General features: G+C 32.9%; 1 protein-coding gene across 3 annotated transcripts in view; it reads left to right on the top strand.

Annotated features, from left to right (window-relative positions):
• The window catches only part of IMMP2L (inner mitochondrial membrane peptidase subunit 2), a 402416-nt gene that overhangs the window by 257282 nt on the left and 131915 nt on the right, over positions 1 to 13219 (top strand). For all 3 annotated transcript variants that reach the window (XM_079303729.1, XM_079303728.1, XM_079303730.1), the window contains exon 4: positions 9928 to 9993. In XM_079303729.1, coding sequence (XP_079159855.1) covers positions 9928 to 9993 — 66 coding nt within the window. The remainder of the gene's footprint in view (positions 1 to 9927; positions 9994 to 13219) is intronic.

The following is a 13219-nucleotide window of genomic DNA, read 5'->3' as shown; positions in this document are numbered from 1 at the left end:
TTATCCATAGCAGCACTCTCTATATCTGAAATGTTATTTCATGACATAACTGTATACAAGTTCCAGTGAAGTTAATGTTGTACAGTCTAAAAATAATTTATATATTTGTATGCTTAAGAAGAACATAGAGATATTTAGTATTCATATCATATGGACGGGTTTTTTTGATGACGATGAATAGAGTTACAAAATTTTTTCTTAGCTAAAGTTCCATATTTATGTTCTACAAGATGGAATATAGCAGATTTTCATTTTGTTTGTCACAAATACGAAAAAAAGTATTTGTATTGCATGCAGCACTATTTAGAAAAAGAAAAAAAGATAATTCTGAAGTCAGGACTTCTATTGACCTCTGTAGGGAACTTTAAATTGATGGTTTGTTTGGGTTTCGGTGAATTGACGTTGACATGTGTGTATTCTTCAACTATTTTTCACTAAGAAGGTATATTACAACTATATAAAAAAAATACATTATATTGTTATTGGTCTTTTGTTTACCTCACTGTTAATACTTATTTTTCTGTGCTATTTGAAAAACAAAATCTGCTATAGATATTTATAGGTAGATGAAATAATATTTTTAAGCAGTTTAATCATTTAATGTTAAGATGGCTAGACTGAGCTGATGTCTGTCTTCTTTTGTAGTCATTGAGTAGAGAAACACCACTCTGAAGTCTGATTCATCCCACTTTAATTGTTACATTCTGTGCATTGACTATAAGAGACTTAACTCCTCTGAAAGGCTTAGGTTCTTGACTGTAGCTGAGATTACACTGGAGAAAATATATCCAGCTACTTAGAATTATCAAGAAAGAGATTTTCACAACAGGTGCTTGAAACAGCATCAGAAAAAATTAAAAAGCAATGTGCTGATGGAGTTTAGGTGATTTCAAAATAGATAAAAACTTTGGCTTCTTTAGTGATCATTTTTTAACTAAATATAATGCTAATCCTATCTGACATGCTAAAATTAGTCTCCATGAGAGACAGTATGAGAAGCAGATTTCTTAATGTTTATTACCTCAAAAGACATAATATTTTGGTTCCTTGATCAGGTTTTTAACACCTAAAAATGCATCCAGTACTTTTTTTTTACTAGTTGTGGTGGCATTTTATAACTAGAGAATTTTTTTGGAACTCCATCAAAAAGGAATAATGACTGAAACTTGCAGCACCATGTGTGGTGTGTAGATACAATTGCCATTTTAGGGTGAGCAACTGATTACTTAATTTTGTACTCTTGGAAGAATTGCCCAGAACACAGAATGGAAAAAGATATAGAACTGTATATTACAGCATGCATAATAATTTTTTTAAATAATTTTAATAGGCAATGTGTAGATTATTTGTGTTATTTCTATCTAATATCCCATATGGAAATGTAAGAATTATTTTCAAGCGTTTGGTGAGATTTTGCTGTTCTCTGTTCATTTCCCTTTGTTGTCTGTTGTGATGGAAGTAAGATTTTATTTCCATTACAAGGTAGAATGTTTGGGCAGCTGTGGTTAAGATGAAATGTGGTTCCTACAATACAGCATAGTGGTTAATGAAACAATGCATGTATTACTGTTTTTGACTTAAGCATAGAAACCCAGGTATTCTCATTCCTAGATCAGGCTAACTTCCTATTTGGTAGATAAATATTTCTCTGTATGCTTCCAAAGTCAAAGGTTAAGGTAGAGTTTCTCAGCCCTTTTGAAAAAGGTGAAGATGAGGTGAAATGGCCAGTTAAAACAGCAAGTAATTAATTGAGTCTCTCTGTTAACAGGAAGAAGGTCAAGTGCACATAACTATTGTGATTACACAGCCTGCATTACAAGCAGCTGAGTCATTTAACCTCAAAGTGCTTAGATTGGAAGGCTGAGAAACAGTTTAATGTGATTTTACATCAAATTAGTAGCTATACTTCCAAGTTACTGTAGTATTTTGAGGTTTTTTCAGAGTTGTTTTGCAGTAGCAATTAGTTTTATTGCTGTGAAACATTTTATTTAGAGTTTTCACTGGTCCTCCTTTTTCCCCCCCTTGTCTTACTGTAGCTAACTAGATATAATTTAAAAATTGTAATTTCTAATGGAGATGTATTTTTAAATTATTTTTTTACTTCATTTTGTATATATTTCTGAAAGTTTTTCAGATACACAGTTTTAATTGCCTGATCTAAAGTGTAGAAAAGACTGATTAATTTTGTTGTGTAGGAATCATGCATCTAGTTAATACTGGGGAGAATCTGTAGTTATCTGTTGATGAAGATTAAATTATTTGGAATATCCTTCCAACACCTATGCAAAACAAAATCTGCTGCTGTCTTATCATACATTGAGGTTGCAATTCTATAGCATGCTGTAGATATACCAGGGAAAACTTAGTTGTTTTGAAATTATGCTGACCTTTATTAATTTCCCTACAACTCTGTCCTTAGTGTAGGAGGTCTCTGCTAAATAATGTCTGGTGCCAGGAGACAACATTATGGATGTTTATTTACATGGAAGCTAATTTTTCACTTTAGAGAGTTACTTCCTGCTCTGCTTGAAAGCTCAAGACTAAATCAGAGTGTAGATAGAAGGAAAGGAATGGAAGCCCATTAGAAAGGGAAAGGAGGAATAAGCATGCAAGAATCATAGAATTGTTAAGATTGGTAAAAACCTCCAAGGTGATTGAGTCCAACTTTTGATTGAACACCACTTTACTGATTAGGCTGCAGCATTAAGTCCACTTGTTTCTTGAGCACTTCAAAGTGCAGAGCTTGAGAAAATTGTTTATTGGCTCTAACTGTGGCTGTACGACAAAGTGTATGACTCCTTTTCGAGGCTTCATGCAGGTATTCTATACAGATTGTTATTTTTGTTTAGAGGTTGCTCAGAATTCACCAAGAAATTTCAAGTGAGCATTGCTCTAGGTTATACACAAGTAGTTTGAAATGTAAGAAAAATAAATTACTACCTTTCCACCAGTGCATGCTTAGAATCTATAATTATTATAAAACACTACTTTCAGTAAAAACAAATTTTTTTTTTTTTTTGGTGGTGAAAGATTTTGCTTTTTAGCAGAGGTTTGACTAAGAAGTGTTAATGTAGTATGGAGTTAGGAATTATAGGATGTTCCTAGAAGCAGTTTCCCTCATATTTTTAATTATATCTTTGTACATGTTTTGCACTGGAGATGCTGAGCAAATCAAGCATCACCAGAGCTTATGCCTGGCCAGTTGGTGCAACTGCTATCTTTAAGTACTTATAAAATAAATTATGAGTGAAAAATGGTGAATTCAAAATGTTTCACTAAACCAGTATTTATTAAGTCTGGAGTCTGCTTCCTCAAATTTAGCCCAGAGGAAATCCAGGAGCATTTGAAGAACTGTTTTTTATGCTCTCATTATCTGCTAACATTCTCAAAATTGCATATAATTGCAGAATATTATTTCTGTTTGAAAAAAAATTGGTAATCTAATCTATTTCACTTCCTCTGAAGGTGTAACAGAGTTTTAGGCCAGAAAGTGGTTCAAACATTGATACTGACAGGCAAGTATGGTCTCAAACAGTTTTTCTGGTGTGGAATACTGTTTGGAAAATGCCTCTTTTGAAGAGGCTGAAAGACAAAGGAGAAAATGCAAATTACTTCATGACCTGCAATAAATTTGCAACATTCAAACAAAGCGAAAAGCATTAGAAATGTCTTATCTGAGCAAAATAATCACATGGTTTATTTTTCATTCTATTATTAGAAACCAAAATACACTTAAAAATGTTAATTCAGGAGTAGATTTTATCAAGCAAACCTGGTATGTTATATCGGGGAAAAACAGCTGGATAAATATAATTTTGATACAGGCTATAATATAACTACTCAGTTTCTTCAAGCATTCTCTTTACTGCCACATTATATTTTGATCAAGAAATTTGCCTTTTATGGAGTTAATGTGGAGCATTAGACAGCTTACAAAGAGGCTGTGTTCAGCTGTGAAGGTGTAGATATGGTTGGAGGCACATTTGTGGGCAGCAATATTTCCAGCAGATTGTGCATTCCAAAGGCAGGTGCTGGTTTTGTCAATTGTCTTTGTAATCATTGGCCAAGTGTGGAAGCAGTGCAGGGAATACAGGGTAGTATTGCAGTATTTGTGAGCACATGGTCAGTGTTCACAAACATGCTCTATACAATGTGAAGTGCAAATAGGGATCCAAACTTTATTGTTTAATTTAGCAACGAGTTAACTCAGAGAAGGTTCAGTTGTCACTTTTGGTATCTTTTCAACACCATCTCCTAGGAAGGAAAGGATAAGCTTTTTGCCTATGAAACAATAAATGGAATGTTAAGAAGCAGGAAAGAATTTTTTTGATTGAGCCAGCAAACAAAGCTATATTACTCTGCTTAATTGATTACTAAGCATAGTAATAATCCAAGTTGAATAATGCTAGATTCCCATGTGGGCTAAGAAGAAAATGAAAATATTGGAGGAGTTTGAAAAGGCATCCTGGAATGGGAAAACTGTGCTAAGAAGTTTAGGCAATTCTAGCTGAGGAGTCCAAGACAAATTTGAGATCTGATGTACCCAAATCTTTCTTCATGAAGAAGAAATAAGATGTTGAGAGGTTTCTCCCTTGGAGGAGAAGGCATGAAATTGAAATTGAACTAGGATAAATTCAATTTCGAATGCAGATGCAATTTCCTAATAGCAAGGATAATTAAACTGTGGAGTAATTTCTCTGGATGTTAGTCTCCTTGCAACTCAGAATGTTGAGACATGATATCATAACGTTCTTTAAAAATGCCTTATAATAGAATTAGATACTGCAAGAGAAACACAGAAAAATAATCTGTGGGCTACAGCAGATAAATAAAGTGATCAGTGATCAGGGCTTGCATCTGTGACAAAATATTTTGCATTTTAAGATATTAACATCCTGATTCTTCATACACTTTAATAACTAAAGGCTGTAGTAGTGAAAAAGAATTTATGTCTGAAGGCACATCTAGTGACTATCTAATCTTACCAACCACTCAAAGCAAGTTGAATTTGGGTCAGACTGTCCACACTTGTGTCCCATTCAGCTCTGAGTATGTCTCAGCCTCTCAGGGCAACCTGCACCACTGAAATTTCCCTTGCTGCAACTCATGTTGATTACTAATCTCTTTTGTTGTGTACCTTTCCAAAAATTCCTAATCAGCAATTAGATGACAATAGCAATTGAACCCTTTTTCTAATTTCTGATCTGCACAAACCCAATTTCCTTAGCCATTGCTCTTCTGTTACTATTATTTCAGTGTCACTTTTTTCCAGTTGTTAATACCTTTCTTGTGCTGGTAGGTCCACAGATACTAAACCTGGTACTGGATACATTTAATGCAGTAATTCTGTACAAAAGAAATTGATGGCAAGAATGACAAAAAAAAGCAAGATTAAAATGTGTGAACATTTTTTTCTTTCTTGCCACAATATAGAAATTGTGTCATAACCTATAATGTAATTAGATATTACATTTATTATGAGATTCTCTTTCTGCATAAAGAAGCCTGGAATTTAGATGAAAGTTATGGACTGGGGAAAAAGCTAAACAAGCAGATTAAAAATATTTTGATTTAGAAAATATGTGCATATATTAAGTAAATTTCCATTCTTATGCATTATTTAGAATTGTCTATGTTGGATATGTTCTATCATAGCTGTGGTACTAGGAGGAATGAAAGAATTGATATTGCTTCATATTTACTACTGTAGAGAGTTTGAGCATTAGCTGCTGTGCTGGCAACAGGAAGTAAGGATGAGCAACAGGAAAAAAAGAATGAGCTAACTCCACTGTTTCTGTTTCCTCTTCCTCCAAGCATGTATTTTAGGTAGAACCACCAAAATCATACTGTGAACTTCCCAAACCTTTAGGTATATTAATGCCACTTATTCTTTTATCCATCTGTATTTGAGTTACTTCTCTAGCTATTTATTGGATATAAATTGTTATATAGATACAAATGGTTTCAGGAGACAAACAGACATGTTTTTCCCCCTGCATCAATCCTGGAAATTCCCAGAAGTGTAGACTCCAGCTATGTGGGAATTTTGATGAGAGAGGAATTAGTTTTGGGGAATGAAGAGCTCACTTGAGTGAATGTCTTGGGTCACAATGTTAGGCTGAGATCTCAAAAATTCTCTCTTATACCATTCTGCAGAGTTAAATCCTTTTTAGTATCTGTCATTAGCAACATAAATAGAGGCAGAAATTTTAATTTTGAAGAATATGATCTTCTTTATTTCAGTGTGTTTATGCTACAACACAGTGCTAATTTCTTCAGTTGCCTCTATGTAAATGATGATCAAATCACATAAAACTGAATCTGAAGTAAACTGAGAATAATCTGAAGAAGACAAACTTCCAGGCTGCTGCCTAAACATTTTGCTTCTATCTCATAAAAAGTGATGTAATTTCCTAACAGTAATATACATACATATGCATATACATAGATAAACAGATGCATATTTCAATCAAACAGATGATTGAAAACTTTAGGCACTTTTCTCTGCAACTTTTTAATATATGACTGTTATTTGTCCTGTTCTAGAGGATTCTAAGTGGGTATAAAAATTCCTGTAATTTTCATAGAGTGAGCACAAAATCTTTACAGGCTGTCTATGATAATAAATTGGTAATATTAAACACATGTAGGTCATCAAAGTATCTAATTGAAGCTATCCCTTTGAAATATTTTGTCCACTTTTTCTTTGAGTTCACAGTATCAGGTCTCTTTCTAATATAGGTACAAAAAAAAGCTGAGTGTTTATTCAATGAAAAAAGTATTATTGTGTGTTATAGTATTTATTTAGTTGGACTGTGTTTCACTTATTTTGCTGGGATCTTAGCACATTTTCTAAAAGTTTTCTCTCTAGAAAAGCCTGTAGAAACTGAAGTTAAGCATGATTTGCTGTGGATGCTCTTGAGAAGAATGTACTTGGAAAATTCAAAGAATGAAGGAAGAATCAAATGGCACATACAAAACCAAGAAATGTTATAAAATTTTATGTTTGATCAAATTATATCTAGCTCATGGAGCAATTATTTAAAATTGGGCAGGATCCACTGGAGTAAATAAATAATCCAAGTGTTTGAAAGGGAGCTGCTTAGGAGTAATATTGACTGAAATACTTAGTTTCTAAATATGTAAAGAGAAAGTTTTCAGGGAATGTCACTATTTCTATCTGACAATTGCTTGCTAAAAAGTGGATTTTTCTGCTGGCTATATATATATTTTTCTGTTTTTCTTGGGAAATGTGCTTTGTAGTAGTGTGATATCTCACTGTTCTCTGTAGGGTTGAATGTAGAAAACAGAAATGACCTGTATGTTTTTGTGATTTCAATAATCAGTGAAATCCCAGTATAATGCTATACACCATTCAGGAAGGCATCAATATCCATCACTTCAGAACCTCTCTCTCACCTCCTGGTTCCACACTGGCTCTTGAAAAAAACCCATTCTGCTCAGCTCTTGAAAATCCTTGGTCTAAAAGTGCCTGTATTAATGGCCACTTTGAGCCTGCTAATCTGTCTTTTGTAATTTTAATTAATTTTAATATGAATATTACTATCAATTTTATTTTAAAAATATTCTAGATTCCAATATTAAAAATATTACTCTTTCATAAAAATATCTGCAAAAAAATTCCTTGAAGTTTTTCTGATAAATTATATTATTATTATATTAAATTATATATTATATTAAATATATCATCGCTAGCAAAAATGTAACTACTCTTAGAACAACTAATCATACCTCCAATTTAGAGAGATGTTTTTACAAGGTCAGTAGAAATTTTTGCATAAGGAAAGAAAATTAAGGGAGATGTCAGAAATTTCATTACAATATATATATCCCAATCAAGTGCAAATGCCTGCTTGGAAGTTGCTGAGAATCTTACTTTGAAAGTTAGATGTTAAACCAGAACAGAATTTTGAGAGAGCGAACATAAAATTTATTTTTATTCAATCTTTAAGAAATGCACATTTCATCAAATACATTATGCATTATTATTTCCATAGCTTAAATTTTACATAAAAATATTACAGTCTGAGCTTAAATGGATTAAAAATTAAATCAATTTGCAGAAAGGAACTTAAAAAATATTTTAAATTTATAACAGCTTGTAATAAAGGTTTGTCGCCTTTTCATAGACTGTGCATTGGTTGAGATTCAGCCATGGTCAATGCTCAGATGAGTGCTCAATGATGTAAGTGTTGCTTGCAAGGAGCATCATTGGAAAGTGGTGTGGATATTCAATTTATTTAAATCATAAAAGCATCTAAAACTTGATTAATTCCTCCCAAGATCGACATGTAAAATATGATGAAACTGTGTGTTCCTACATTAAGAAAGTAGAACATGAAATGCAAGGCTAAACTGGAATATACAGCTATTCAGGTAAAATTAATGCTAAATAAAATACTACTGTAAATTACATAATGATTTGAAAATTCAAGTGATGACTAGGGAATAAAAATATATTTATTCGTATTTATTTATTCATGTTTTATTTATTTATTTATTTATTTATTTATGCTCTTTATTCGTGTTCACTGTTCCTCATTGCTTGTTGAAAATAAGGCTTGATAAACTGTAAAGGGAAACTTTGGTATTTTGAAATTCAAAATTAGGCTTCTTGAATTTTACTTAATTACTTTGAAAGATAAATTTATTTCAAATGTATTGGCATGCCAACTAGAAAAAATATTAGAACTTCAAACTAATTTTTAAATACTTGGATATTTTTTTTGCATTATATTAAAAATAAGAAAAACAAGCCTGAACCCATTTTTCTTTTTAATTACTGGAACTGGAAGTGAACCTCAAATGCCTTTAGTCATGCAGCAGTGTGGGCAAGCTTTTCATCCAGACTTAGCTCAGCTTTGCTTTTTAAAGAAGTGTAATCTTAGTGTGCTACCATTTTACCAGAGATGAGCTCAAAGATGATTTTAACCATGAAAATGTAATATACACCTCTGTCAGTGGTGTGTCTAGCAGACTGTACTTGAAGCCTTAATAGGGAGAACCCAAGCATCAACAGAAGATAAAAACAGTTTGTTCCTTCCCTGACTTTTCTATGTACAAGCAGCAAATAAAAAGGTTTTTTTAAAATAACATGAAGATATTATTCTAAATTTGCATAGTTAGATAATTAAAACTGAAGAGTAAAATAGTAGAGGTCAAGTATAAAGAAAAAGAAAATTTGTGGTGCATATATACATTATATTACATTAACCTGTTAAAACTACAGTAGAATAACACTTTTAATGGTCTACCTAATAATATTCATCCAGGAAGTTGGGATATTCAGACTGTTGGAATATTCAGGCTGAACATGCAAGTTCATCTTTGCTTTCTCATGTTATGTAATGTATGATCAGAATCTACTCAATGAAAGATGCTATGGGAAAATAACTTTAACTGAAAACAATGCATTCAGAGGCTGCAAATTTCAGAAAATTTTGGAAGTTTTATTTTTCAACTTCCACAATTCCCTAGACATGGCTTACCTAAAATAGTGATAGATATTAAAATAACATAGGCATATTTTTTTTTCTCCCAAATTGATTGTATGACATAAATGTTTAACACATTTACCCCACAAATGAAGGGGAATTCAGTTTTTAATACATTAATATATTTGCAAAGGTACCCTCCTCACTGGTAGTGGGATGCTTTACTTTTAATGTTGTGGAGTGTGTTTTTCATGCTAAAAGATGTGTTGATTATTGTGCTGTTTGCAAGCAGGTATCAGGTGCTTTTCAATGATGCCTTGGCAAGAATTGCAGTAGCTTCACCATGGAGCAGTGACTGATGCTAACTCTGGGAGAACACAGAACCTTCTAATGACTTTCATAGGTCTATTTCTTTGCTTTCTTTAAAACAATGGGAATGTTACTGATTGTGTAATCTTATCCCCTGTCTCAGGTCTCCTAGAAATCCTGAACAGAAGATCATTAAACGAGTGATTGCTCTTGAAGGAGACATTATCAAGTAAGTATTTTAAGCCTTAGTCTCAGAGTCTTTATAGGAATTGTGCAGCTTTTCAGTACTTTAAATCAGTATCCTAGACAACGAGTATGTTCTAGCATTTTCTGTCTATTATTAACAAGGATGTCAGCATTGTACCTGCCTGTTTTTTAATGACAGGAGGAATACTACACAAAACTACTCATGAAATGTACAAGGATACAAATGCTTGTTTCTGAGAATATCCCTGCCACAAATCAAGGCAGGTAATTGTACAGCACTTTTCAATGAGATTATAGGGCTGTGGTTTTTCATTTAGAAACTCCAGTGGTTATTTTGCACTGGGGTGGGAAAGTCAAAGTAAGTTGTTTTTTAGGCTTTTGTTTATTTGTTTGTTTTTTTTCAGGATCTCATGTTTGATATTTTATTTTATTTTACTTTATTTTATTTTTGAGACAAAGAACCCTTATAGATTACTGTCTTCACTGCAGTGTGTCAGCATCTATAGGGAATGTGGTGCAACTGATTTTGAGTAAATTATTCTATCAGAAAAAAATCCCATTGTAGCAAGAGTAGACTCTAGAGTACTTCAAGACTTGGTTTACACTGACAGATAGAGCTTCCTACTGAGGCTGGGGTGAAATATATTACTGCTAGATATAAATAAAATGTTTTTGTGGAAACAGTATTATTTTGAAGAAAATGCTTTCTTGAAAAGGTTTCTTTTTCCCAGGTACACAATCAGATAGGCATAGAGGTGGGAGAGTAAATCCCTGGTTTCCCATGCTAAGATGTGAATGACCCTGGGAGGCCTCAGACAATATGGCAGATTGTGACTCAATTCATTTAGATAATGGCCCTTGCTCTGGTGTAGTGACTGCTTAACAAGTACTTGAAAGCTGCAATTCAAATTGAGGTTTTGAACTTGAACTCAGTGGGCCCTAGTTAATAGCATGGGCATGTGGAATATGTCTATGTTTTTTTTCTCTTTCAGTCAATACAATTTCTGTTTTATTGAAAAATTCTGAATTATCTGAGTTTGAGAAATTAAAATAAATTGTTACCTCTCTTGTGAAGCAAAATATAAAAAATAACAGGCATAAAGAACATAATTTGATGTCCAAAAACTACAAAGCTAAAACTAGCTATCACTTTCAAGAGCTAAAGACAGAGGAGTAGTGGGTGTACAGTCTTTTATTGACCTCTGTCCTTAAGAAGATGCTTATTTCTTTCTGCTATTGATATTAGTGCTGTAATTCATGTAAGTGATAAGAATGTTATTCATGCTCATTTATTTGTGTGATAATATCAGAAAGAGATTGCAATATAAGGTAACTTCAAGGGTTACTTTACATTGTTCTATATTATTAACATATTTGTCTTAATACTTGTAACTGAATGTAGATTTTGATTTAAAAAGGACAGTTAATAACATAAATTCTATCTTTAGGAAATTAGCAATGCTGTACATTCAAACTCTTTAAAACTTGGAACTTTTCATTAACATTTGTGGGTGTTCCTGGCCAAATAGAGAAAGGTGTGTGTGGCACCAGTGTGTTCAGAACACTGATGAGCCTGCAGGTTAGTGTCCACTCATGGACTCAGAAGGCTGTACAATGATTCACATTTTTCTGTGGTAAACATGGTTACATTACTTTATTGATAGAAATACTGATAGAAATATTGATAGAATTCTCAGTAATTCAGACATTCATTTTTTAAATTTTTATTTGAAGATGCGACAGTTGTCCCAGAGCTTTTTGCTGTATGTCTTGGTTTTGGCTAGGTTAGAGTTAATTTGCTTGCACTGCTATATATTTTAGCTTTAGAATGAGAATGGTGTTGATAGCTGTGATGCTTCAGATTTTGCTGAATAGTGCTTACCCTAAGTCAAGGACTTTCCAGTTTCCCATGCTTTGCCAGTGAGAAGGTGCACAACAATCCAGGAAGAAGCATGGCCAGGACAGCTGACCCAAAATGGCCAAAGGGATATTCCATACCATAGAATGCCATACTCTGTGTGAAATGGATGGAGCTGGCTGGGGGGGCAATGATGACTGCTTGGGAATGGGAGGTGAGCAATTTTACAATGCATCACTTGCCATTCTTGAGTTTTATTCCTCTTTCTCTCCTTTCAATATAATAATAAGAACAACAACAATAGCAAAGATAGTAGTAGGAAATATTATTGTATTAGTTTATGTTGTTTATTAATGTTATATTTTATTTCCTTTCCATTATTAAACTCTTCTTTCTCAACTTGTAAAGTTTACCTTTTCTTTCCAATTTTCCTCCAGGGAGGATAGGAATGAGCAAGTGGGTGTGTGGCATTTCATTTACAGCTGCAATTAAATCAGACAAACAGTATTGTCATGGGTTGAGATAAGAAGAGTGATAGGCAAAATGATCTGTGATTCTGTAGTTGTGCTTTTGTAGCTGAACAAATTATCTTTATTTGATCAATTTTGAGCTTGATTAGGGATAATACTAGAAGCTGTGTTTTCTCGTATTATCAGTTCTCTATTCCTGTTTCCAGTCTAGTTGCTCCTGCAGGTGAAGTGAGTTTGTTACTATCTTGTAAATCACCAGAAGCATATAGTACATGCCACAAACTTGTAACAGATAATTTAATTTAGATAAGTTGGTACAACTTCCTCTTCAAAAGAATTCAAAGAATGGACAAAAAAATTTCTCCAATTAGTCCTTGCAAATGAGTCTATAGGTCAGTTTGTATACAGACAAAATTGCAAAATGTAGCTCCCATAGATCAGGATTTGTTTTGTTTCCCATGGATTCACAGGAGAGTTAACTTTAAGTAGAAAATCGGTTCCTGAAGACTGTTTAAATGATAAGTCTCCAAAGGAGGCCTTATTTTAAAAGTCAATATAATCTAATTTGTTAAAAATTAATGTTGGTATTATAAAACACTTGGAAAACCTTGAAATTAAACTTATTAAAACTCATTTATCTTAAATGCATTACTGGTAATTCAAAAATCTATAGTAATCTTTCACAGATGAGTTATGGTATGTTTTAAGTAACAAAAATAAATGATGGCTTATGAGAAAGAAACGAAAATTGGTATTAAGCTAGTAAAGTTAAGTCTAATCAGTACCTTGCTGAACTAATTTGTTTTCTCCTGTCTGTCACAGTTCCACAGGTCTGCAGGAGCTTGCTGTGGCAGTTTTGGTATTTTTTTTTTCATCTATTTGTTTGCTTCTTAATACTGTACCTGAGTTAAGAATGATTA

The sequence above is a fragment of the Erithacus rubecula genome (genome assembly GCF_903797595.1).
Source record: "Erithacus rubecula genome assembly, chromosome: 4".
Taxonomy (NCBI): domain Eukaryota; kingdom Metazoa; phylum Chordata; class Aves; order Passeriformes; family Muscicapidae; genus Erithacus; species Erithacus rubecula.
The sequence above is the reverse complement of the archived record's forward strand: the minus strand, read 5'-3'. Positions and strand labels throughout refer to the sequence as shown.